The sequence below is a fragment of the Meriones unguiculatus genome, chromosome 14 (assembly GCF_030254825.1).
Source record: "Meriones unguiculatus strain TT.TT164.6M chromosome 14, Bangor_MerUng_6.1, whole genome shotgun sequence".
Lineage (NCBI taxonomy): Eukaryota > Metazoa > Chordata > Mammalia > Rodentia > Muridae > Meriones > Meriones unguiculatus.
This window is the reverse complement of record NC_083361.1, coordinates 19,625,675-19,650,706: the sequence shown is the minus strand read 5'-3', so window position 1 is coordinate 19,650,706 and position 25,032 is coordinate 19,625,675. Positions and strand designations below refer to the sequence as shown.

Here is a 25,032-nt window from a genome sequence, read left to right as displayed (position 1 = left end):
TGGGGTTTTGTTAGCGTGTGGTTCTTGAGGGGAGCATTGTCAACCCAAGTGACTTCCTTTAAGCTACACCACACACACACACACACACACACACATAGAGGTATATATTGTGTATGATCTTAAGCAAATATAAAATAATTTGATTCTTTGAGACTTTATCAAACAATGTTGGTAATCTTGGTGTTTGTCCCTCATCCCTCCTTCTTCTCTTTTGACCTCCCTCTCTGTAACTATTAAGGCTTTTTTAGTATTTGTGTGTTTGTGTGTGTGTGCGCGCATTTGCATGCATGTGTGAGTACCAATGCGACATGCGTGTGGAGGTCAGCTTTCAGGAGCCTTTACTCTCCTCCCACATAGGTTCTGAAAATCCAGCTCTGATTGTCAGTCTTGGCAGCACGTGCCTTCAACCCTGACGCCAGCTCATCAACCCACCGATAACTTTTTAATAGCACTCATCAAGAATAGAAGCTCTGGAGGGCTGGAGAGATGGCTCAGAGGTCAAGAACACTTGTGGCTCTAGCCAAGCACCTGGGCTCAGTTCCCAGCACCCACATGGCAGCCTATGATCATCCATAATTCTATAGTTCCAGGGGGTCTGGGCCTCAGTGGGCTCCAGACATGCATGCAGTTTACTACATATATGCAGGAAAACACGCATGTACATAAGTCTTTAAATGAATAGAAACTCTGCGAGAGCAATGGCAATATCTATCTCAGCGATTCTCAACTGGAACAACTGGGGACTGCCAGAAGGCATGTCTAGGGCACACAGGGTTATCAAACTGAAGGAAACAAGGTGCAACTGACCGATAGAAGCCAAAGATGCCATCGAATAGCCTTCAGGGCACAGCGCAGCCCCACAACAGAAATTCTCATCCAAATACCCAAAGTACCAAGGCTAGCTGGCCATGGTGGCTTTAATCCCAGAATTCAGGAGGCAGAGGCAGATCTCTGACTTTGAGGCCAGCCAGGTCTATATAGCGAGTTCTAGAATCGTCAGGGCTACAGAACTACCCTGTCTTAGAAAGAAAAAGTGCCAAGGGAGCACTTGCCATCTTGTTGACTGCGATGCCCTCATGGAGTGTGGAGCCTTTCAGCCAGAAGGTGCTGGACGAGTGTTCGGTGCACTGGAGCTGAGCTGGACAAATGCAGAAAAACTATTGTGTAAACATCTACATTCTTGCAGTGGTCAGGAGAGGAAGGTTTAGGTGATTTCATGATTATGACTCAAAGGAGCCATACCTTCCATAGTCAGGGTTATTTGTTTCTAGAAAATCCCTGGTAAATGTGATCTTCTGGTTTTCCAGATGAAAATAGCAGCGAGAGTTTGCTCATGAGAATTGAGGGGGAATGAGCCTTGAACAGAGACCAGATAAATGGTCATTGCAACGCCTTACATAGAATGGGGCTTTTGAGATCTACCTAAACTGCAAGGAAAAATAAATCTCACAAACCAGACTTTTATCAAAAACTCTGTAGGAATCCTTTCAGTTTCCATACAAAATTAAAAATGTCCTGAATCCTCTTAGGAGCAGAAGGGGGGGAGCGGGGGGAGAGGCGATGTGGAGTGGGGAGTTAGAGGCACTCATGGTGGAGAGATGACACGGGCTGGGTGCTGATCAAATCACTTTGTTTTGTAGCATGGACAGACACACTGACAGAGATCCACAGAAGCAACTGAACCAGAAGGCTATGAATGCTCAGGATGGATTTCTGGTTACACATGTTAGCCAGACCAAGGATTTACTGGTAACAGCCATAGTCCTCCCCTCCTCCACCCCATCTTCCCTTCATCCCATTTCCATCCCTGTCCCTCCCACCCTCCACCCCCGCCAGTGATGCTTACAAATCATTCCTACAAGTTGTAAGTTCAAGGCAGCTGGCCACCCGCTCCAGGAAATCCACAGTAGAATAGGAATTCCATACCAGCCAAAGGAAATCCAGCCTTATAGATACCAGCAAGTAAACAGCCAGAAAAACGGTCCACTATTCCTCTCAAGTCCGGGCATTTATGGGACAACAAATTTAGTTAAACAGAAACAAGGAAGCAAGGTGTGGAGGCACAGACCTATAACCCCAGCACTCTGGAGGTGGAGGCAGGAGCATCTGAAATCCAACCTCAGCTCTTGCCACATAGTGAGTTTAAAGCCAGCCTGGGACACAAAAGACCCTGTTTTTTTTTTTTGTTTTTTTTTTTTTTTAAAGAAAGAAAGAAAGAAAGAAAGAAATGAGGAAACAGATAGTTTTAGGAAGAAACCATTCCGTGACGTCAGTTACCAATGACGTGGGCCTTTCCTCCATCCGATTTCCCATCAGATCACCCAGTTGACTTCCCAGGCGTGGAAAGGGCCTGGTGCACCTTTACCGGTTACAGACGGGCCTCTTGCTGGCCCTCTCAGGGCAGTGAGAGTTCTGGTTGTCCAACGCTGAGCTTAGTGTTCTGTAAAGTGTCCATTTTACACAACAAGGTCCCGCAGCCAAGCAGCTACTGTCCTTAACACCCACAGTCAAAGGGAAAATCAGTTTTCTCCAGTGGAGTGTTCCTGGGCATATCAGTGCATGCTAGGGCAGGCCCCATGCCTAGGAGTAGTTGGCCAACACAAAAGAAACTTACTGGGCTTTTTTCTTTTTTTGGGGGGGGGGTTGTAGAATTTTTGTTTTATTTGGGCATTTTTTGTCTTAATGATTTCGTGTTTGCCTGTTTTGATTGTTTTTGTGGGGAGTGTCAGAGAGGGTGTTTAAAGAGAACAGAGCATAAAGTTGGGGGAAGAGATCTGGGAGGAGTTGGGAGAGGGAAAAAGCACGACCTAAATGTACGAGCTGGGCATGGTGGTGCATGCCTTTAGTCCCACACTCAGGAGGCAGAGGCAGGCAGATCTCTGTGAGTTCAAGTCCAGCCTGGTCTACAGCGTGAGTTCCAAGACAGCCAGCGCTACACAGAGACCGGATCTAGAAGAATATGTTGTGTGTATGTATACACATATTTATGTGTGTGTATAGATATATATAAATTTCCATGCAATATATAAATATTATGTTTATATATAATTTATTTAAAATTTTAATTTATATACAAATAGTAATATTGTATGGGAAGCTACACACACACACACATATATATATTTATATATATATATATATATATACACACACACACACACACACATAATTAAAAAAATTAAAAGTACCCACTTTAGCAGAAGAACAGCTGGGCCTCAGTCACAATGACAGATGTAGGAATGAACTTTCAGATGTCTGCAGAGCAAAAGCCACAGCCTGAAGCATGACAGACCGCTTCAAGTGCCAGATGAGTGGGGGGGGGGGGGTGGAGGAAAGGGTGCATGATCAGTGTGAGGCACAAGGCGTCCTGGAAGAGAACAGCGCCACCTAGTGGTCTCAGGGTGCACAGCCTTGTTTCCGGAAGCGTAGGCGGGAGGCTGTGCTCTCTGGCCTGAGGCTCTCAAAGGCGGGAGGGACGTTCTTAACCCTGAATCACATAGCAAGAACGTTTCTCATGCGGTCTGTGCTCATTCATGGAAGCCATGTAGTGTTTCGGACACGAGCTTGACTTGATAAAGCTTTCCCCTGAGTCCTAGCTCCATCGCCATCATTAGCTGTGTGACCTTGGGCAAATGACTGAAGTTCTCTGTGCCCCAGCTCCCTTGTCAGGAAAGCAGCGGTCTCATGGGGTTACATAACTACTACATGGAAAGTGCTTAGCATAGTATTTGCAGTCATTAGGAGCGCGTGTTCACACATCCTGAGCTCTTGCTAATCTCCTTTTGAAACCAGACAGAACCGGTCTTGGGCAAAAAAATGCAAGGTGGGCCACAGGAGCTGCAGCGTTAGCAGCCTTTTCTTCTCGGCACCTTTGTTTTAGGACAACCCTCTGCGGGCCAGCAAGTCGGGGTGGCCGAGCCGTTGCTGAGAGCTGTAGGTGCCGTTGCTGAGAGCTGTAGGTGCAGAGGGATCCGGGCTGGCGCTCTGTGCCCTAGCTTCACATTGCCCCCGGAGAGGAGAGGGGGGCACTGCCTGCGAGGAAGCTGAGACACCGTGCTGAGCCCCTCCAGGCTTTCCTCCCGTGTCCTGTGTCCTCTGTCCTCTGCCCTCTGCACGGCGGCTCATTCGCTGCAGCAGACGGCTTTCAGCCTCCAGTCAGTGCCTTGCCCACTGCAGGGAAAACCTGATAGAGGCAAGCCCAAAGACAGACTATGTACGTAGGCATCTGTGTCTGTGAGTCTGTGGGTCTCACACTAGGGCTGAGCTGGATTCTAGAGCCTCAGTAAACAATCGCTCCTCGGCCTTTCACCTGAGATCAGGTGAAGCGAGTTATGGTCCGGCTCCATCTATGTTCAAGACCCTTCTGGAGCACACAGACGGCAGCAGCTGTAGCTAGCACAGGACGCTCTTGCCTGACCTACCTTGCACACCTGTGGGGCATCTTAGGTACTTTTCCATTGCCCTGACAAAGCACCATGACCAAGGCAACTTCTGAAAGAAAGCATTTCCTTGTGGGTTTGCTGACGGTCAGAGGGTTAGTTCATGACCCACACGGGGGGTGGGAGGCAGCATGACAGCAGGCAGGCAGGCATGGTACCGAAGCTCACATCAGGAGACCACAGACACCACATGGCACAGAGAGAGAGAGTCAACTAGGATGTCATGGGCTTTGGAAACTTCAAAGTTCACCCTCAGTGACACACCTCCTCCTCCAAGGCCACACCCCCTAATCCTTCCGGAACAGTTCACCAACTGGGGACCAAATATTCAAACGTATGAGCCTAGGGGGCCATTCTCGCTCAAACCGCCACAACTACACTCCCACACGTGGCTGCCCTTTTCATCTTCACGTAAGTCAGCCCCTCCATCCCTCCATGGCTCCACCTGGAATGGGCCTCCTTTGCTGAGCCAGCCCTCCTGGCCTGGCTCAGAGGTCTTCCCTGACTGATACTCAGATAGGCAGCCTCCCAAAGCACCCTGGTAGTTTCCTAGCCACTTTTTCTCCTTTTTTGTTATAAATGATCCTTTCTGACACTCCCCTGCATATTGGTGTCCATCTGTCCACACTAGAGTGCAAGCTGAGGGAAGACAATATTTTTACTCGAATCATAGCCCAAGCACCACGGATGGGGGGGGCCAGTTCAAAGCAATGGCTCAGAAATATCCCAGAAGGCAGACTCAGTCTTGTTAAGGCTGTCCACGTGCTGGCTCTGGAAGGCAGGGCCAGCTGCTCACAATGGAGCTTCAGCTCCACTGCCAGGCCCGCAGGTGACACAGATGTCACTAGGCACAGGTGTGGTAGCTGAGTCCTGTGACAAGCAGGAACTTAGTCCTCTAAACATAAACACCAACCCACCGCTCTGGTTCTGGCCTCTGGGGTGGAGCTAGAATGACCAACTGGTGTTTGCTGAGAGTCTCTTAGAATGCTAGGGGACAGAACTTACCTGAAAAGAGCAAGTTCTTGGGAGTAAGCAAGATCACCTCACTGAGAACAAGCCAGAAATGTATCCGGACCTTGCTCACCACGAGGGAGGCAGCCCCCTTGACTTGGGTTTGCAGTAGACAGGATGGGAAATAGAGAAATTCATGCGGAAGAGAGGGCCTCCTCCGGAACCTTTGACTATAAGCTCTCAGCAGGTGGGGCCCTGGAGGGAGACTCCACAGAAGAAGGTATCTGCGGGCATTGGTTTGGGAGACAGGGTTTCTCTGTGTAGCCCTAGCTGTCCTGTAGACCAACCTAACCTTGAACTCAGGTAGATCAGCCTGCCTCTGCCTCCTGAGTGCCAGGACCAAAAGTGTGTTTGTGTTTTGAGTGAGAGCCTTGCTCTGTAGCCCAGGCTGGCTTTGGCTTTGATCACCTCCCAAGTGCTAGGGTTACTGACATGTTCCACTGGGTCCAGTTAGCAAGGAGAATTTTTAAAATACCTTGGGATGGGGTCCTCAGAGTTCACAACCTCTCTGTGAAGGGAACCAAAGAACACCCTTGTCTGTCCCTCTTCCCTCTGGTCCCTGTCTGACTTTGGTTTCTGCCTTGTAGAGGCTGCAGGGAACTGAGTCTCAGGACTCAGCTTCGGACGACTCTGAAGACTGGCTGTCAACTCACAGTTTAAAGTCTGAGAAGCTCACCCTAGCTGACCTGATAAGCCAGGGCACAGTTGGGCTGTAAGTCTGAAATCCTTCCACCCTTCCTCCCAGGCTCCCCAAGGCTATGTTGGTACACCCAGCCCTGAGCCTGAGAAACCCCAAATAAGGCTTTGCTTTTTCAGGGACGAGCATGACAGCACTGTGCCCAGGCCGCCTTTCTCCACCCAGACCGCCCGCCACTTTGAATCGAGGCTTTCTGAGTGAGTTTACCCATGTTCTCCAGCCCCCCAGAGCTTGAGGCCTTCTCTCATCCCATAGCCTGCACATGACTGAGAGCAGTCAACAGTTCCAGGGGACCTTAAGCCTATCTCGTCTTCCTCTAGTTTGTCCTTTTCTCAGATGGAAACATTGGACTAGACTGGCATCTCTTGACCTTTGAACACCACCCCCCATACCCTCTAGAGAATGCCTCAGACGTCCCCTCTTCATTTGCCGGTTAACGGCTTTGTCAGACTGCTGCAGCTCCCAACCTTGCAGATGTGTGTCAGGCCTGTGACCAACTCCCAAACCAATCACTTCTATCTTAGGTGTATGAACCTCTTGCCTGCATGTACGTTTGTGCACATACGTGTGCTGGGCATCCACAGAGTCCTGAAGAGGGTGTTGGATCCCCTGAAACCAGACTTGCAGATGGTTGTGAGCTACCATGTGGGTGCTGAGAATTGAACCCAGATCCTTTGCAAAAGCACCAAGTGCTCTTAACTGCTGACCCATCTCCCCAGCCACACGTAAACCAATCATGATATTATAACTAGCACACACATGCACACACACTCTCACTCACATACTCACACACTCACAGACATCTTCTGATAATCAGTAGACAGGATGATTTTTGGGATAATAACTAACAGCTAAAATTTATTAATGTGCCAGAAACTCTGCTAAGGACTGCCTACAGGATCTCATTTCATCCTTACAACTGTCCAAAACATTGTCTTGTTCTCAACTTAATTACCAAAAGTCAAACCAGTTAACCAAAAGGTGGTTGCTCAACTGTTATTCATACAGCGACAAATCAGTGGGACTTATCAAAATGCTTTAACTATAGATTTCATAGAAAGTTTTTGGGGATCGGAATGTTTTAAACAATTACTTGATCTTCAGTTAGTTAGTTTGTTCTGGTGTCTCCACAGCATGATCGAAGTCTACCAGCAGAGGATTCGGTGGCTCACAGAGAAAAGCAAGAAGGTAATGGCACAGCGTGGCTCCTCCCACCTTCCTCAGCCGGCTTGGTTAGAGCCCTTTCTAAAGCTGGAGTCAAGGGGACCTCACCTCCCGAGTCTCAGGGCTGACTCTCGCTAGACTTCTTTAGAGCAGCCATCCTATTCAAAGGGTGAAAGCGTCCAACTGGCTAGGCCTGAACAGAGGCTGGAGGGCCGGGGAGCAGAGCCCGGTCATGGGCTGAGGAGACAGATGTTGACACGTGGGAAGGCAAAGCGCCGCTCCCCGAGGGGGAACCGTGTGGCGCCATCTGCAGGGGAGCTAAAGCAGGGTCGCAAGCTAGTGGTGTGCAGGCCAGCCACATCAGGTCTGAAATGGGATTCGTTCTCATTCCATGTTTCCACCTTAGTTGTCCAGGTTTCAGCATCTTCCTATTTTACTTTTATGCTTGTTCTCTGACTTCTCTTGAAAAGGACATACTGTCTGGTATCACTGGGCTCCAGTTCTCCCGGATGCACCTAGCACTTATTTTGGGAGTAAATCCTAACAATTTTGATGGTGTATTTTCAAACTCTAATGGTAGCTTTTATACATTTAAAACTTATTTTATTCCTGTGTGTGCGCACATGTGTACACACACATGCCCACATACATGGGCACAGCCGATGCCCCCAGGGAACAGAGGGTATTGAATTCCCTGGAGCAGAGGTTACAGGTGTAACAGGTGTGAGCTGTCCTACCTGATGTGAGTGCAAGGAACTAAACCCTAGTCCTCAGCACGAGCAAAAAATACTCTTAACCACTGAGCCATTTCCTCGGGCCTCTTTTTATACTTTTATTTTTTGCAGGTTTTTTTAAAAAAAAATATTATTTTTGTTTTCTGTATATGGATGTCTTGCCTGTAATCATATCTGTGTACTATATGTATATCTGGCACCCGTGGAGGCCAGAAGAGGGCATCAGAAGAGGTCATCGGGTCCCCTGGAACTGGAATTATAGACAGTTATAAGCTAGCCTACAGGTGCTGGAAAGGAAACCCAGATCCTATAGAAGAGCAGCCTGTGCTCTCAACAATGGAGCCATCTCTCCAGCCCCCATCCTCCCCACCCTTTACAGTCTAAAGGGAAGAGAAGGAGTTCTAATTTTTAACTTCTGGTTCCTTGAGGGTTGGCAATATCCTAACGCAACTCAGCTTTGAGTCATAAACACAATGAATATTTATGGGATAAATACCAGGTGAATCATGAATCCAGTGACTATTTATGGGATAAATATCAGGTACTGTTTTAGATTGAAGGGAATAAACATGAGGCCTGACCTTTCTTGAGCTCCTCCATGGAGGAGGAGGACAAAGAAAGAAGATCATAAGCCGTCCTCAGGGCCAATTAGTAACAGTTCTTAACTAACAAAAAGAAAGCAAGTGGGATACAGGAGCGTATTGTAAAGAGAGTTCTGTGTGTAGGACAGTCAGGGAAAGTACTCTGAGGGACAATGGAACAGGTAACTAGTAAGACCAGTAATCCAGAAAGTGGAGAATGTCCCAGGCACAAAAATCAGCAAGCGCAAAGGTCCCGAGACCTTTGCATGTTCCAGAAGCCACAATCAGGGCAGTGTGTCAGGACAGAAGAAGCAATGTGGAGAACAGGCATGAGGTTAGTCAGAAAAGTTCAGATCGGGGAAAGCCAAACGAGGGCCTTTTAAACAGCATTGATGGACCTAATAGATTTCAAAGGACCAGCCTGGCTGCTGTCTAGATGGACAGATGTGGATCAAGTTGATAGTGGATGGTGGGGCCCTTCTGAGTTCCTGTGCATTTCCATGACTAAGACCTTCCGCACCACAGTCTATCACAGAGGGAAGTCAGGGCAGGGGCCCCAGGCAGGCACTTGGAGGCAGGAGTTGAATGCAGAGACCGCAGAGGAATGCTGCTCACAGGTTTGATCCTCACGGTTTGCCCTGCCTTCTTTTTCTTTATGGCACCCAAGGCCACCATCTCAGGGTTGGCAGTGAACGGGGCCCTTCCTCATCAATCACTTATTTAAAAAATACCTTACAGGTTTGCCTACAGCCAGATCTTATGGAAGCGCTTTCTCAGCTGAGGTTCCCTTATCTCAGAAGACTCCAGCTTGTGTCGTGTTGACATAAAAACCAGCCAGCACACCAACTTTTTTAATTTATTCATTCATTAATTTATTTATTTTATATTAGTTACAGTTTATTTACTTTGTATCCCAGCTGTAACCCTGTCCCTCATTCCCTCCCAATCCCACCCTCCCTCCCTTATATCCATCCTCCCTGCCCCTCTCTAAGTCCACTGTTAGGGGAGGTCCTCCTCTCCTTCCATCTGACCTTAGCTTATCAGGTCTCTTCAGGACTGCTTGTAATGTCCTCCTCTGTGGCCTAGCAAGGCTGCTTCTCCCTCAGGGGGAGGGGAGAAGGTCAAATAGCCAGTCACTGAGTTCATATTAAAGACAGACCCTGTTCTCCTTACTAGGGAACCCACTTGATTACTGAGCTGCCATAAGCTACATTGGAGCAGGGGTTCTAGGTTATATCCATGCATGGTCCTTGGTTGGAGAAACAGTTTCAGAAAAGACCCTTGTGCCCAGATATATTTGGTCCTTGTAGAGCTCCTGTCCTCTCCAGGTCATATTAACTCCCTCTTCTTTCATATGATTCCCTGCACTCTGCCCAAGGTTTGGTTATGAGTCTCAGCCTCTGCTTTGATGCACTGCTAGGTAGAGTCTTTCAGGTAGAGGCCCTCTGTGGTAAGCTCTTGTCCTGTTACTTGTTTTCTCCTACTTCCAATGTCTATCCCATTTGTCTTTCTAAGTAAGGATTGATCATCTTACCCTGGGTCCTCTTGTTTATCTTCTTTAGATGTTCAGATTTTAGTATGTTTATTCTATCTTATAGGTCTATATAAGTGAGTATATACCATGGGTGTCTTTCTACTTCTGGGATACTTCATTCAGGATGATATTTTCTAGATCCCATCATTTGCCTGCAAATTTCGTGATTTCTTTGTTTTTAATTGCTGAGTAGTATTCCATTGTGTAAAAGTACCACAATTTCTGTATCCATTCCTCTACTGAGGAACATCTGGGTTGTTTCCAGGTTCTGGCTATTATGAATAAAGCTGCTATGAACATGGTTGAGCAAATGTCCTTATTGTGTACTTGAGCATTTTTTTGGATATATGTCTAGGAGTGGAATAGCTGGATCTCGGGGAAGAGCTATTCCTAATTGTCTGAGAAAATGCCAGATTGATTTCCAGAGTGATTGTACAAGTTTACATTCCCACCAGCAATGGAGGAGGGTTCCCCTTTCTCCACAATCTCTCCAGCAAGTGTTGTCACTTGAGTTTTTTATCTTAGCCATTCTGACGAGTATAAGGTGAAATCTCAGGGTAAATTTTATTTGCATCTCCCTGATGGCTAAGGATGTTGAGCATTTCTTTAAGTGTTTCTCTGCCATTCTATATTCCTCTATAGAAAATGCTCTGTTTGGTTCCGTACCCCATTTTTAATTGGATTACTTGATTTGTTGCTTTTTAACTTCTTTTTTTTTTTAATTTATTTATTTTTATGTACATTGGTCTTTTGACTGGATGTACATCTGTGAAGGTGTCATATCCCCTGGAATAGGAGTTATTGACAGTTGTGAGCTGCCACGTGGGTGCTGAGAATTGAACCTGGGTCCTCTGGAAAAGCAGTCAGTACTCTTAACCACTAAACCATCTCTCAAGCCCGGCTTTTTAACTTCTTTAGTTCTTTATATATCCTGGATATCAGCCCTCTGTCAGGTACAGGGTTGGTGAAGATCCTTTCCCAGTCTGTAGGCTGTCGTTTTGTTCTGACAACAGTGTCTTTTGCTTCACAGAAGCTTTTCAGTTTCATGAGGTCCCACTTATTAGTTGTCATCACACCAACTTAAAGATCAGTGTTAGTGTTTTATCACTATGACAAAAGTCCTCTGGGGAAAATAAAGGAGGGAAGATTGACTTTGGTCTTTGGGTTCGGAGGTCTCGGCCCATCGTTGGCTTTTAAGCTGTGAGGAGGCAGAACATGTGATAGAGCAAAGATGCCCTCATGGCAGTTGAGGGGAGGGAAAGCGAGAGGAGGAAGAAGAAAAAGAAGACAGAGAGAGAGGACAGGGCACAGGACAAAACATAAATCCCAAGGACATACCCCAGTGACCATGTCCCTTTAAGCAGGTCTCCTCCTTCAGAACTTTTCACCACGTGCTAATAATAATAGATCTATAGATAGATACGTATCTGTTGATAGATAGGTCTATAGATAGATTAGGGCCGGGATCTCGTGGTAATTGGCTCTGTCACCTGGGATTAAAGGTGTGTATTAAGGGCGTGTCCATATTCCAGCCAGAGGGATTAAAAGTCTGTCATTCCAGCCAGATCTCACAAACCTCTCTCTGGTTATACATTCATGTGCATGTACAGATGCGTGCAATAAGGCCAGTGATTGACATCAGGGATCTTATTCTATCACTCCACCTGAGTTTCTGAGACCAGGTCACTCATTAAGCCTGGAGCTCACCATTTAGGCTAGACTGACTATCCAATGAGCTCCCAGAATCCACCTGTCTCTGGCCTCCCAGCCTCTTGGGTTACAAGCATGTGCTTCTTGCCCAGCTTGTATGTGGGAGCTAGGGCTACAAACCCAGGTAGTTCCTCATGGCTGTGCAGTAAGCACCCCAACCTCAGGAAGCTGTTTGTTTTTTTAGTTCTGTTCTATTTTATGAACAAAAATGGAGAAAAAAAAATCACTTGCTAAGGAAGTTCAGGAAAGAGACGTTGTAGAAAGGACAGAAAATGTCAAATCCTCATTCTTGTCAGAACAGTGACCTTCGCAGGGAATGAGGCCTCTACCTTCTGCCTCTGCAGGATTGCGTTCGTGTGAATAAGATCTCTTGTTCCCACGGATGCTCTCGCTGCAGGATAGACACACACATGTGGAATCTGACAGTACTGACGTGCTGAGAGTAATCACTGCCAGATGCCTAATGAGGAACTCACAGAAATACCATGGCCACTGAGAAGACAAAGCAGAAATAGGGACGGAAAGGGATTAGGTAGGATAACCTGATAGCATGAGCGCCCAGGCATGGCTTCCACCGACGCATGCTTCCTTAGAACTACTTGGAAGCAGCGTGAGGCTTGTCAGTAGCTTGAGGAGGAGCCACCACCCAGAACAGACAGTGGGCAGGAGCCCACGTCGGGCAGGACCTCAAGGCTTGCTTTCCCCTTGGAGAATGAGGCTCCCACCTGCCTCTCTGTTGCAGTGAGAGGGGTGTTCACATCTCTGCCACGGAAGTGCAGAGCAGGGCTGCTTCTCAGCGCATTTCCTCTTGGGTTTTAGGTATTTGGCCTCATCAAGGGAACAAGAGTGGGCCTGCTCATCGACACGTCCCAGGTCAGCAACTCTCTGAAAGACGAATTCCAGAATGACCTCACGGTAAGTCTCTATTACACTCCCCCACCCCTCTCTCTCCACCCTCCCCTGCCTGCGGTACAAATTCTCTTTGCTTATAGCAAATGCAAAACAGGGCCATTCACAAAGAACGGTTCTCACTCAATTAGCACCTCGAGGGGAAGAAATGTGTGGAAATCTGTAAAACCTCACCGCAGACTCATTCTCGCCTGCAGTGTGAACTTCTAGTATTCTTCTCACAGCAGAACCTCCCAGCTAGACACCCCCACCCCTGCAAAAGCCCACATTCCCTCAGGACAGGATACAGACTGGCATCTGTGGGGCCAGCTGCACCCTAGTACAGCAGAGCACCAGGCTCCTGGCCTTTTCCAGATGTTAAAGCTACCCTGGTTTCTTTGGCATTTACAAAGCAGAAGAGTGGAGTCAAATCCCAGCTACCTTCGCCCTTCTCGGGCTGTGGGCCCCTGGCACCTCCCCTGCAAAGCAAGGAGGTCAATACGGCAACCCATCACAGCTGTCAAGATGGGAGGAGAGCTACCTCTGGCACAGACAGACATGTGAGGTGACGTGGGAGGGCGCTTCTCCAAGGAAACGCTTATAGGATGAGATAGGGACCAGCTTGAGAGGCTCCATGAGGGACGGCCGTCCTCACTTATCACTTGTCCCTGTTTAGCACAGCTCAACTCCCCCGCCCACGAGGGCTGCCCATACCAGAGGGTGTGGCCAGGTTCCACAGAGCCCTGGCTCTCTGAGCCGCTCCTGTCCTTCTATCCACAGAATCTCATTGATGAGCAGCTGAGCCTCAAGGAAAAGCTGTATGTCCTGTCTTTTGGCGTCACCGCTCAAGCCCTGTGGCCTGAGCCCGTGGAAGTCAGCCCCTCCAAGTGAGTGGCCACCAAGTTTCCACCAGGATATGCACTTGTTCTGGGTCAATGTGTGTGTGTGTGTGTGTGTGTGTGTGTGTGTGTGTGTTTGAATTAGGGTCTGGCGTAGCCCAGGCTGGCCTCAAGCTTGCTACGCCACTGAGGACGGCTGTCAACTTCTGGTCTTCCTGCTTCTCCCTCCTGAGTGCTGGGGTCACGGGTGTGTACCTGGTGGGTGAGATGCCATGGATGGAAACCATGGCTTCGTACGTGCTGGGCAAACACTGCCCGTTGATCTCTGTCTCTAACAGCTCATTGAATGTTTAAGACGCAAACCCCCAAATTACAACAGATAGGGGAGCACACAGCAAGGAGTCACAAGAGCAGAAACTTAGTCAGGCAACAGATGGAAAGACGGTCACCTCCACAAGTTCTTACAGAATGAAGGATAAGACTACCACAAGACAGCTTGCTTACTTTTTACTTTTGTTTTTATTTTTATTTTTTTTTTATTTCCTATTTTCATTTTTGACGATCTGAAGATGGAACGAGGACCTTGACCATGCCGGCCGAGTGCTTTACCCCTGAGCTGCATCCCCAGCCCCAAACACCATTTGTGTGCAGCAAACTAGAAGTGATAGCTTTATTACGGTAGCAATAGCACATGCATGTTTAAAATAACCCAAACAATCCGAATGGATTAAATAATAGTGACTGAATCTCCTCTGTAAGGCCACGCACACTCTTCCCGCCCCATAATAACATTTTATAGCTGTCTCCACAGATGTGCTACACACACACACACACCCGAGTTCCATCTGCTTTAGGCTGAAGCAAGGTGGCTGGCCTGGTGGTGTATGCCTGTATCTAGTTAATCAAGATGCTAAGGCAGAAGCGTCGTAAATTTAAAGTCAGCCTGGGCTAGAGTTTCCAGCCTGGGCAACTTAGTTAGACCCCTCTCTCAAAATAGTAACTGAGAGTAAAAGGAGGGCAAAGGGCATGTGGTACTGTTTTAGAGCATTGGCCTAGGCCCTGCTCCTAGGACCATGATAAGTAAGCAGCATCAGCAGACGCTCACAACCCTGGTCTGTGCTGTGGCTTTTCGCCCAGTTTTTACTGTTATTTCCTATCACTGCGTCTAGACTTATCTCCCTGGTAGTGGCTACATACTATTCTATTGCATAGATGCCCTGTAGTTGGGCAGGCTAGTGTGGGATTTGGGGGATTTTGGAAGGAGGCACATAAGAATGTGTGTTTTTGCCAGAAATTGGAAATTTGTTCCCCACGATGACAGTGTCTTGGATTGACCCCATGGTATTGGGTATACTATGGTAGGCACTTTACAAGTAGGAGCATATTTAAAATGCACAGCATCTCAATAGAATTATAATATCCATTTTGTAAATGAGGAAATATGGGCACAGGGAACATGCCCAGCTGGAATTGCAAAGCTCAGAGCAGAGCCGGGGGAGGGGAGGGAACTAAGCTTAGGGTAGAGGCACTTGCCACCAAGCATGATGACCTGGGTTCAATCCCCCAGAGCCCACATGATTGGAAGGAAAGAACTGACTCCTGACCTCCACATGCATAGCATAGCATGCTCAATCTATTGTTCCCCAAATAAATTTACACACAGTAAAAACAATCAAAAGCCTAAGGTTCAGTTTTCTTTTATCCAGCACAGCTGTGGAGAGGACAGTCCAGCCTGGCCTAGGCCACAGCTCTGCTACTCTCTCTCTCCTGCAGAATAAAGCAAGTGATACCCACTGTTCTCAGAGCTGTTGTCTAGGCGAAGGAAGTCACCCTGAGACTTGAGAGTAGCTCCTCAGCTTCAGTCATCGCTGGGTCTCCCTTACGTCCTGTGTCATTTCTCTGCCGTGCCGCATGTGCCATTAATTTTTTTTTATCACATCAATTCTATATTATTGAAAGAAAGTTCCTGTAAATAACATAACTGAGAAGTCTGTATTACTTGCCATAATTAGGAAGTAGCAGTGAAAATATGCAGCAAAAGTAAGACAGTCTTATTAAAGCCCACCTCGAAAACATTTGCGGGGTATGTAAAAGGTTCTAGGTTCCAGCCCCACCACTGTAGGAGCAAAAAGGAACGTGACAGCAACAATAATGAAAGCACTAAACTAGGGTTTCATTGTAGTGCTGGAGTTGAACCCAGAGCTTTACAGATACAAGGCAAGCCCTCACCAGGGATGATCCTTCTGTCAAGCTGAAGTGGAAAGAGCAGAAGTGTTACATCTGAGTTCAGCCAGGTCCACTCTTACCAGTGAGTGGTTTTCAAGCCGCACGGGACATAGTTACGCAGGCGTGTGCCTTCTTGCTCTTAGAGCCTTTATAGAGTTCAGAGATCATCTTCATTCTTCATGCCAACATCAGCTCCCAGAAGAGCTATGAGGAAGAGGCTCAGCTCCCGGTGCTCAAGAGTTCTGAATAGAGACATGCCATGTAAGGACATTTTGGTAAACAACAGATCTGATGTGGCCCCATAAAATTATAATGGAGCTGGATATGGTGGTGCTGGCTTTTACTCCCAACATTTGAGAGGTGGAAGCAGGCAGATCTCTGTGAGGTTGAGGCCAGCTTGGTCTACATAGAGAGTTCTAGGCCAACCAGGTATGGATGGATGGATGGATGATGGATTGATAGGTGAGAAGATGGATGATAAATTGGATAGATGCCTAAAATAAGAATGGGAACCGAAGATAACAGAGCTGAACATTTCCTATCTTGCCAGAGCTGCTGTGCTTCCAGCAAGCAATACAACTCTGGTTCAGTGTGTAATGCTTGATAATGACAGTAAATAGCTGTCTTCTTGGTTGGTATATCTACAATACCATGCTTATTTCCCCTCTCATCCTGAGGATGATACCCAGGGCGTCAGCATGCTAGGCTAAAGCTCTCCTTAACTACATCCCCAGCCCTCCTCCTGTGCTTTTGATTAATGTTCTCGAGAGCACCCTTTCTATTTATAACAAATGTTTGCTGTAAAACAGGACATGGGGTCATGCCAGTGTCTGCCTCGTCTTGTACTCACCTCATCTCCTTCACTGCTTTATTTTCCCTTGTGCTTGCCTCACTGTCCTTTCATTCCACGCATCCCAACACTAGAAGCAATAGCCTGTCTGTCCCACATATACATACCATACAGCCTAGGTATGTGGTAGGCTACACCATCTCGCTTTGTATAAGAACAGTCAGTAATGTCACACAATGGCAAAAGCACACACAGACAGTTCTTAGAACAAGTCCCAGTCTGCAGTTTGAGCATTCTGTCCAAGCATGGAGCCTCAGAGGCTATTGCCTAGTCCGAGCGAACCTGGAGACCCGGGTCATCGAGTTGCACGTGACTGGAGTTAGGTTGCTGTTTTTCCTTCCAGCCTCCAGAAACTCAGGCTCTGGGTAAAGAAGCTGCAGCCCAGGGGAAGCAGCAACCTGCTGCAAGCCTTGAAGAAAGTCTTCGCTCACAAGGAACTGAATTCTCTGGTGGCCATATTGAGGAGCTGGTAGGTCTCCTTTCTCACTAGGAAGGTAATAGATTACATGAAGGAGCATGATGACCCAAACGGTGTCCAAGAAGAAAAAAAATCACCAGGCATGACGTTCCACAGACATTTCATAGAATAACTGTGTTCCTGGGCCACCCCCACACACCTGGGCAGGGTGGCCAGGGCCACCCAGCCCTGCATCTTACCCAGGTGACCTGCGACAGAGGTGATCAGTTAAAAATGAGTAAAGGGGATGGGAAGGTAGCTCAGTAAAGTGCTTTCAAGCATGATGACCTAAGTTCAGATCCCCAGAACCCATGGGGGGAGGGGGGAGGAACCGTTGCACGTCTGTAATCTTAGCACTGGGGAGGCAGAGACAGGTATGACTGGGGCTTACTGGCCAGCAAGACAGCCTAACCAGGCCTAGTGAGAGACCCTACCTCAGAAAATAGAGAGTGGTAAGACATAAGACATGGGCTACTGGCCTCCACATGCACACACACATGAATGTACGACCACATACACAAACACATGCATACACTCAAGTGAGGCGTTCCCGGGAAATTACTGGGATGTTCGCAGCACAGTTTCACTGGGAATAGCCACGCCTCCTCTTCGTCTGCTCCCCAGTCCAGATCAGCCTTCTGAATTCCTATCTGACTACATCCAGCAGTCCATCCTGGGACGGGACCTCTTCATTCATGTCACCACCTACAACTGTGATAATCACGTGCCCTCTGTGAGTATCTGAACTTGGGCCCCAAAGCTATGGACTGGAGCATGCCTCTCTTGCACCCGCTTCTCCCTTTGGTGAACAGGAAGGGGCAGGAGGGTCTGAAAGTTCAGCGGAGGAAAGGTTCATCAGGATATCAGTGTGGCCTTGCCAGGCATGGCTGACTCTGTCACTGCCCCCCTCCCTCCCAGGCTGTTCTGAAGAACCTCACAAATGCACTTGGGGGTTACTACCACTGCTACTGCCCGGAATCAGAGGTAAGCCTTCCGAAGACGAGCTATGCATGTGCCCACTTTCCCCACTTTGTCATGCTTGCACTCCACGCTCAGTGACTTCGCACAGGTCAAATCATAGGACATTAAAAATATGCAGAGAACAGGGACAAGCTGAAGTCATAAGCTCTGTGGGAAGCTTGTCTGATGGGCTGGTCCCACACTTGTGAATCTAGAGACATTTTGAAGCCAATTGAGCAGACTCCTTCATCCCTTTTATGAATATGAACACAGCCCCAGCTTGTTTCAACTCCCACCAGAGCCCCCAGACTGAAACAATGGCTCCAAATTTCTCCCCTAAATAAGCCCCGTTCTTGGGAGAGACTCACAAAAGGGGAGAAGGGGTGCTCCAGTCCATGGAAGTCCATTCGTTCATGCCCTCGCCCCTGTTAACAGCTAAACACAGCCTACACTGTGTCGCAGAGGTAGTAAGAGTTAACACACAGCAGCTCCATCTGGCTGATGGAGGGTTCAGTCTGGTGGGGCATGGTGGTTCAAACCTGTCAAGTTGATGAACTTGTTGGGAATCAGGAAGATCTCAAGTTCTAGGCCAGCTACATAGCTGGAAGGCCTCTGTGAGTTCATGGCCAGCCTGCTCTGGGGCAACCAGGGCTATATAGAGAGACCCTATCCTGAGATGGGGGGAGGAGATGGGGGGGATAATGGAGGAGAGGAGAGGTCTGTATGGTATATGGACCTTGGTTTATTATTACCCCACTTTTAAATAGACAGCCACTCAACCTTGGGAATTGAATTGGCTGCTTGCCTTTCCCTACCGTGGCAACTACTGACATTCTTGTGACTTCTAGAAAGCTCATTGCTTCCATCGCCCCCAGCTATATACCAGTAGGGATGTGGATGAGCTCCTAGAAGAAACACAGAAGGCTCAAAACCTCCTCAGCCAGGTGCAAGCCCTGAGTCACAGCAGCCCTAGTGAAGAAATGGTCTGCAAGATCAAGGAAGTAGGTGACACTCCATTGTTGATGGCTGGGATTGCCTTTCTGTTGCTGACATACTATATGAATTAACCTCTTAGGGCCTTGGTTTTTTTTTTTTTTTTTTTTTTTTTTTTTTTACTTTAAAACTGTATATAACAGGAAGGGAGGCCAGGCCAAGGCTCCCTCAGTGACTTGAGTTTCCAGAAGCCTTGTGGTCTAAGCCATGGCAGATGACTTCCTGTTCTCTGAAAATTCAGAAAATCCTCAGAGATGGGAGTGAGAATGATGGGAAGGGACAGCAGAATTGCCTTCAAACCACTTGCTAATGGTTTAAGAGGATAAATGGGGAAGAACCTTCCAGTTCTAAAATACAATTGTGTAACATGAGTTTTTAAATTGCACACAGATGTCTACAGAGATTGCCAAAGAGCCATTCACAAGTCTCTTGCCTAAACCCCCGAAGCATGACACCCCACTCAACATCAAGTTCCCGGACTTGGACAAGACTTCTGCAGAATGGCTGAAGGTCAATGGTCTGAAAGGTATTAAATCCCTAGAGAAGCCAGGGCCCAGACTTGGGCCCTTTGCCTCAATGCTAACATTTTGCATTTTTGTTCGTCTGGCTTGGTTTTATTTTTTTCAGCTAAGAAGTTAAACCTTTATCAGGTTCTGGCACCCAACACTTTCAGTCATGTGGAAGAATTTGTGCCTGTTCTCCAGAAAACTGTATCAGCTACTATCCACGAGGTAATTCAAAGTCAAGCTCCTCTCCAGTCCTGTCCCATCCTGTCTTACATCGAGAGAGTGGAAGCCACAGGGCAAAGCCAGCCCAGCATGGGTGTGAGGGCCTGGGTAACATTCAGGCTTTCCATCCAGGGCTCTAGAGGGCTTATAAAATCTAGTGTGATGAGGCTGGAGATGCAGCTCAGGATTGAATCTATTCAACACATACCAGGCCCTGGGCTCAGTCCCCAGCACCAAAGTATAAACGAGCAAGCAAAGAATTTACTGTAACTGCTGTTTTTCAAAGATCTGAAAATGGAAAGATAGCTCGGTCTCTAGAAGGTTTGCTTTCCAAGCATGGAAGACCGGAGTTTGATCTTCAGTCCCATGTAAAAATGCCGGACATGGCAATACACGCATACTTTTAGCCCAGCACTGGGCGTTGAGGGGTAGAGACAGGAGGTTCCCTGGTGTCACTGGCAAACCAATCTGTCCTACTTGGTGAGCTCCAGGCTCGGTTAGAGACTCAGAAGAGACCAGTGGGGTTCCTGAAGAAGGTACCAGAGGTTGTCTTTGATGCCATGGTCATTTCATCCACGAATGTTGTCTTCCACCCCACCCAAATAGGACAGACTTGTTTTCTTATTGCCCTCAACTGCCTTGTACACACGTGTTGAATAGCTGCTAAAACATATTTGTGCATATGGAGCCTTACAAAGTATGATCCTTTAGAACACTCTCTTCTCTGACTCCATGTCCTCAAGTCTACTACAAGTAAACAGTCAAGGACTGTTCCCCTGAATGGCTGAGTGATGAGCAAATGAAGGGAAAATTAGAAATCAGAAAGAGAATGATGTGTATTTGGGTGGATGGAAATGTTGGTGACTATTCGTAGAAAAGTAGGTGGCTATCTAGATGAATAGATAAGGGCTGAATGATTAGATGGATGGGTGGATGGATAAATGGGTGGATGAACTGGAAAATAGAAATATTGAATAAATGGAAATGTAGGTGAGTGGATGGACAAATAGATGGATATATGGTTGAATGAACAGATAAATGGGTAGATAGGTGGGGAAGTGGATGGATGGATGGATGGATGGATGGATGGATGGATGGATGGAAATATTGATGATGAATGAATAGGTAGATGGACGGATGAAAATTAGCCTAGGTAGAAGTATGAAAGGGGAAAATGGGAAGATAGATTAACATAAAAAATACAAAAGGATGAAAGAAAATTTCAAGAAAAGATGGAAAAATGGTGAAGTCAAAGAATGGTGCGAGAGAGATGATTGGGAAGATGGGAGGCTGAAAGAAAAGAGAGAGATGTAGGAAGTGGACAGTAATGGTAATTCATAAACTAACCTAAGTGAAGCCACAGATAAAAGTGATGGCTTGATGGAGCATGACCAAACAGGATAGCAAATAGGTAAGGTCTGTCCAGATTCTCAAATGTTAAGAAACCATAGAGAGTGTGTGTGTTGTTTGTTTGTTTGTTTGTCTTACTGTGTAGCCTGGCTAGCTTGGAGCTTGCTTTGCCTGCCTGCCTCTGCCTCCTGAGTGCTAGGATTAAAGGTGTGTGTCACCGCACCTAGATGCCAGTATGTTTTAACATCTCTGATTCTACTCTTTATTCTACAACCCTCCAACCATGCTTTAATGGCTTTGATGTTCAGAGGACAATCCCTGCCCCGCTCCCCAAATATATCTGCCTTGCTGTCAGGCTTGGCTCATTCAGGGGACCCTTCTCCCGAAGACTTACAAGGCCAAGTGGTGGCCTGTGTGGATGGGTAGGGAAATCTGACTCCAGAGGTGTCCAGGACCCATTTGTCTCGTGCATGTGAGCTGGAGAGCCCAGTGCCCAGCTACTGTATAAATGTGCTACTTCCCATTCATTCGTCTGCTTACCTGTTCTCCATTCTACCAATGCCCGAGTGCAGAGAGCAATGGTGCAGTTTGAATGGCATGATGGAACAATGAAGAGCATTCATGTGGACCCACGCTCACTCTATGAGTACCAGGTGAGCAATGGGTCCAGTCCATTAGAATTTGGGTTGCAGGAAGGTGCTATGACCTCTATAGACAACAAGCCATTGGTCAACTTTCCTGTGTGTTCCTCCTAGGGGCACCTCCCTAGGTAGCGACATGGATGCCCCAAATGAGAGTCTCTAATCTTTTGGGGTGATATCTGCCTTGTCCCACATTTGAAGGAAATATTTAGGCTCTTCTTTTCCTAGTCTTGTGACGGGCTCACATCACGGACTTGCACCCGACTTAGCAAAATATTTCTACTGCCTGTATGCACCATTTCCAGAAGCCATCTGGAGTGCTTCTCCTCCTCACAGCCCCGAGCTTTAATTGTCATCCTTGGCACATTCACTCACGGTGGCCCGTGCTTTTACAGAAGCAGATCGGGAAAGCTGTGCAGATGTATGAGAGTCGGCTCCAGTGGCTCTCCCTAGCCAGCAGAAGAATCTGGGGCACTGTCTGTGAAAGGAGGTACTGATCCTTCAAAGTGCACTCTTGCTCCTTGTGGGGTCTTGGTGTGTGACTCAAATGTTTATTCAACTCATCATTCCCTTGGGTGGCCTCAGAGCCACCATCACTCAGGTCAACTGCTGTCAAGGCAGCTCAAGATTCTTTCATTTATAAGTAACAGGGGGATGGGCCTGGTGGTGCACACCTGTGACCCCAGCTCCTAGAAGGTTGAGGCAAGGGGGTTAAGAATCTGAGGCTAGCCCGGGTTAATATTGCCACACACACACACACACACACACACACACACACACACACACAAAAGAGGTTAGCAGATGCTCAAAGTAAATAAAGTCTGATGAAGATAACTAAGAATTCTAGATTAGACTTGTTAGCTGTGTAGCTGGATCCAGAGGTTCCATGTCGTAAGAATACTTCAGCTCTGCCTTTTCTCTATGTGGGTTCTGTTTTCAGATGGGATTTTTCCTACAAGTGAGCAATATAGCTATGGAACCACTTTCTACCAGCTTGGCATTTCCAGGGCTTAAGCATCTATGGACCATGAGGCTAGCTGGGAGGTGTCATAGTCTGGATGCCCAGGATCAAATACCCACTCCTGAAGCATGATGTGTGCCAGCTCCACAAAATTCACTTGAGCCAGGCAGTAGTGGCACTTGCCTTTAATCCTAGCACTCAAGAGGCAGAGGCAGGCAGATTTCTGTTTTTCAGGCCAGTCTGGTCTACAGAGCCAGTTCCAGGACAGCCAAGACTACACAGAAAAACCCTGTCTTGAAAAACAAACAAAAACCCTCACGTGAACTGATAGAGTACTGTTTCCCAGGGAGAAATGAGGATACTGTTGCCAGAAGAAATGATGGATGATGAATGGGGGTGGAGGAGATGTCCCAGTATACCTTATTTGATGATTTATAATTGACTGTAAGGAATCTTTTTTGTAAATACTCTGTAGGGACACACCGAAAGGAAGAGAGGTTTTGTGACTTGAAAATCAGCACATGCAGTCCTCAGCATTTAAACGGGCCCCCATTACAGAAGAAAGACACAGAGTCCCACAACAGCCTGTTACAAACCTATAGCTGTTGGTTCTCAGACCACAGAGATTCTTGGCCGTCTATGAGTTTGGTGTGAAAAAAACACGAAAACCTGGAAAGATCTTTAAATAGTAAACTGGGATGGAACAGGCGTTATCTGAGAGATTCGGGTTGCCTCTTGAAGCTTGTGTTTCTCTTTAGGGTGGTTGTGCTGCTGGACGTCTCAGTGACCAGTTCCACGTACATTATTCATATCCAGCACTCCCTGCGACTGCTGCTAGAGGAGCAGCTGGCCAACAAAGACCACTTCAACCTCATCGCGTGAGTCCCCGGAGCTCCCCTTGGGGTGGCGGGGAGAGGCTTGTGTGGATGCCACCACCGGGAAGAGGCTCCAGGCAGACAGCAGGACCACAAACAATGGTGTCGGGAGGGTCAAGCGTCCTAAGGCGCCCATCAGTTTATCTGATTCTGGTGATCTTGTTTTGGGTCTTGAATAATTGAATGGCTGCAGGTCTATCCTATTTGGGGCAAAGGTGGTAAGTGGCCCCAAAAAACACATGACTTGATCAACCAGGGTAATGTAATTCAGCTCATTACCCCATTTGGCTTTCAAACTAGTAAACACAGCAGAGAAAGAGGAGAGACCCTGCCATGCCCTGGTTTTAGTCTGAGGCTGGTTCTAGCAAGCACTGCAAACACTTAGTACTCCAATTCTAAATTACATTTTCATTCTAATTTATAAATAAAGAGTAAACAACACTTGAAGCTATGTATAGCTTCAGCTATAGTTTTAAAACTATCATTTTAAAATTATAATATGTAGTTTCTAAAATATATATTCATTTTAAAAATTATTTATGTTATACGGGTAACTTTAAAATTTGTCAATTACAAATGTGGTTTTAAATTGTATATACTCTCATGGTGGCCTTCAATCCCAGCACTTGGGAGGCAGAGGCAAGAGGATCTCTGTGAGTTCGAGGCCAGCTAGTTTACATAGTGAGGTTCAGAATAGCCAGAACTACATAGAGAGACCCTGTCTCAAAAAACAAAACAAACAAAGAAACAAAAACCAAACAAAAATCAAAAACTAGAAAAAGAAAATTTTATATGTAATTATGTATCCTATACATACGTTATTCAATTCAATGACACTATATGTCAGGTGTGTTAGCACAAACCCGAAACCCCAGCATTTGGGGGTCGAGGTATGGTAGTTCATGCCCGTAATCACAGCATTTGAGAGCTACAATTTTGAGGCCAGCATGGGTTTCACAGTAAGTACCAGGCCAGCCATGAATGCATAGTAAGAACTTGTTTCAAAAAGAGAAAATACGTATTTTTAATTGCACACCATTTTAACTAGAGAAGACCTAAAAGGAGCCCACAGGGTATGTTTTCAATCTATTAAGTCAGCGATTAGTACTACATAATAGGCTAGGACCTAATCTTTCCTTAATAAATTCTAATGAAAAATACTTAGGGCAACATTTTCCTTTTATTAGTACATGCTAGTTACACAAAAATAATGGATTGTATTATGACATTGTCATGTATGTATGTAATGTACTTCTTTATGTTCACCCATATTGTCTTCTCTTATCCCTCTTTCCTCCCTCTCACTTGCTCCCCACCGTAGAGAAACAGTTTATACAATGTTTTCATCTGTTTATCTAACTGCCAGTTCAACAAGGTCTCACTAATAACCTGCT

At 46.9% G+C, this 25,032-nt stretch overlaps 1 protein-coding gene across 1 annotated transcript in view; it reads left to right on the top strand.

The window, feature by feature from the left end:
* Positions 1–25,032, top strand: part of Vwa3a (von Willebrand factor A domain containing 3A) — a 53,405-nt gene that overhangs the window by 7,975 nt on the left and 20,398 nt on the right. The window contains exons 2-16 of the mRNA XM_021635692.2: positions 1,641–1,749; positions 6,038–6,162; positions 6,267–6,344; positions 7,281–7,335; positions 12,690–12,785; positions 13,539–13,645; positions 17,017–17,142; positions 17,755–17,863; positions 18,049–18,114; positions 18,966–19,091; positions 19,474–19,609; positions 19,711–19,814; positions 21,734–21,814; positions 22,198–22,292; positions 23,522–23,641. Of these exons, the coding sequence (XP_021491367.2) occupies positions 1,641–1,749; positions 6,038–6,162; positions 6,267–6,344; positions 7,281–7,335; positions 12,690–12,785; positions 13,539–13,645; positions 17,017–17,142; positions 17,755–17,863; positions 18,049–18,114; positions 18,966–19,091; positions 19,474–19,609; positions 19,711–19,814; positions 21,734–21,814; positions 22,198–22,292; positions 23,522–23,641 (1,533 nt within the window). The remainder of the gene's footprint in view (positions 1–1,640; positions 1,750–6,037; positions 6,163–6,266; positions 6,345–7,280; positions 7,336–12,689; positions 12,786–13,538; positions 13,646–17,016; positions 17,143–17,754; positions 17,864–18,048; positions 18,115–18,965; positions 19,092–19,473; positions 19,610–19,710; positions 19,815–21,733; positions 21,815–22,197; positions 22,293–23,521; positions 23,642–25,032) is intronic.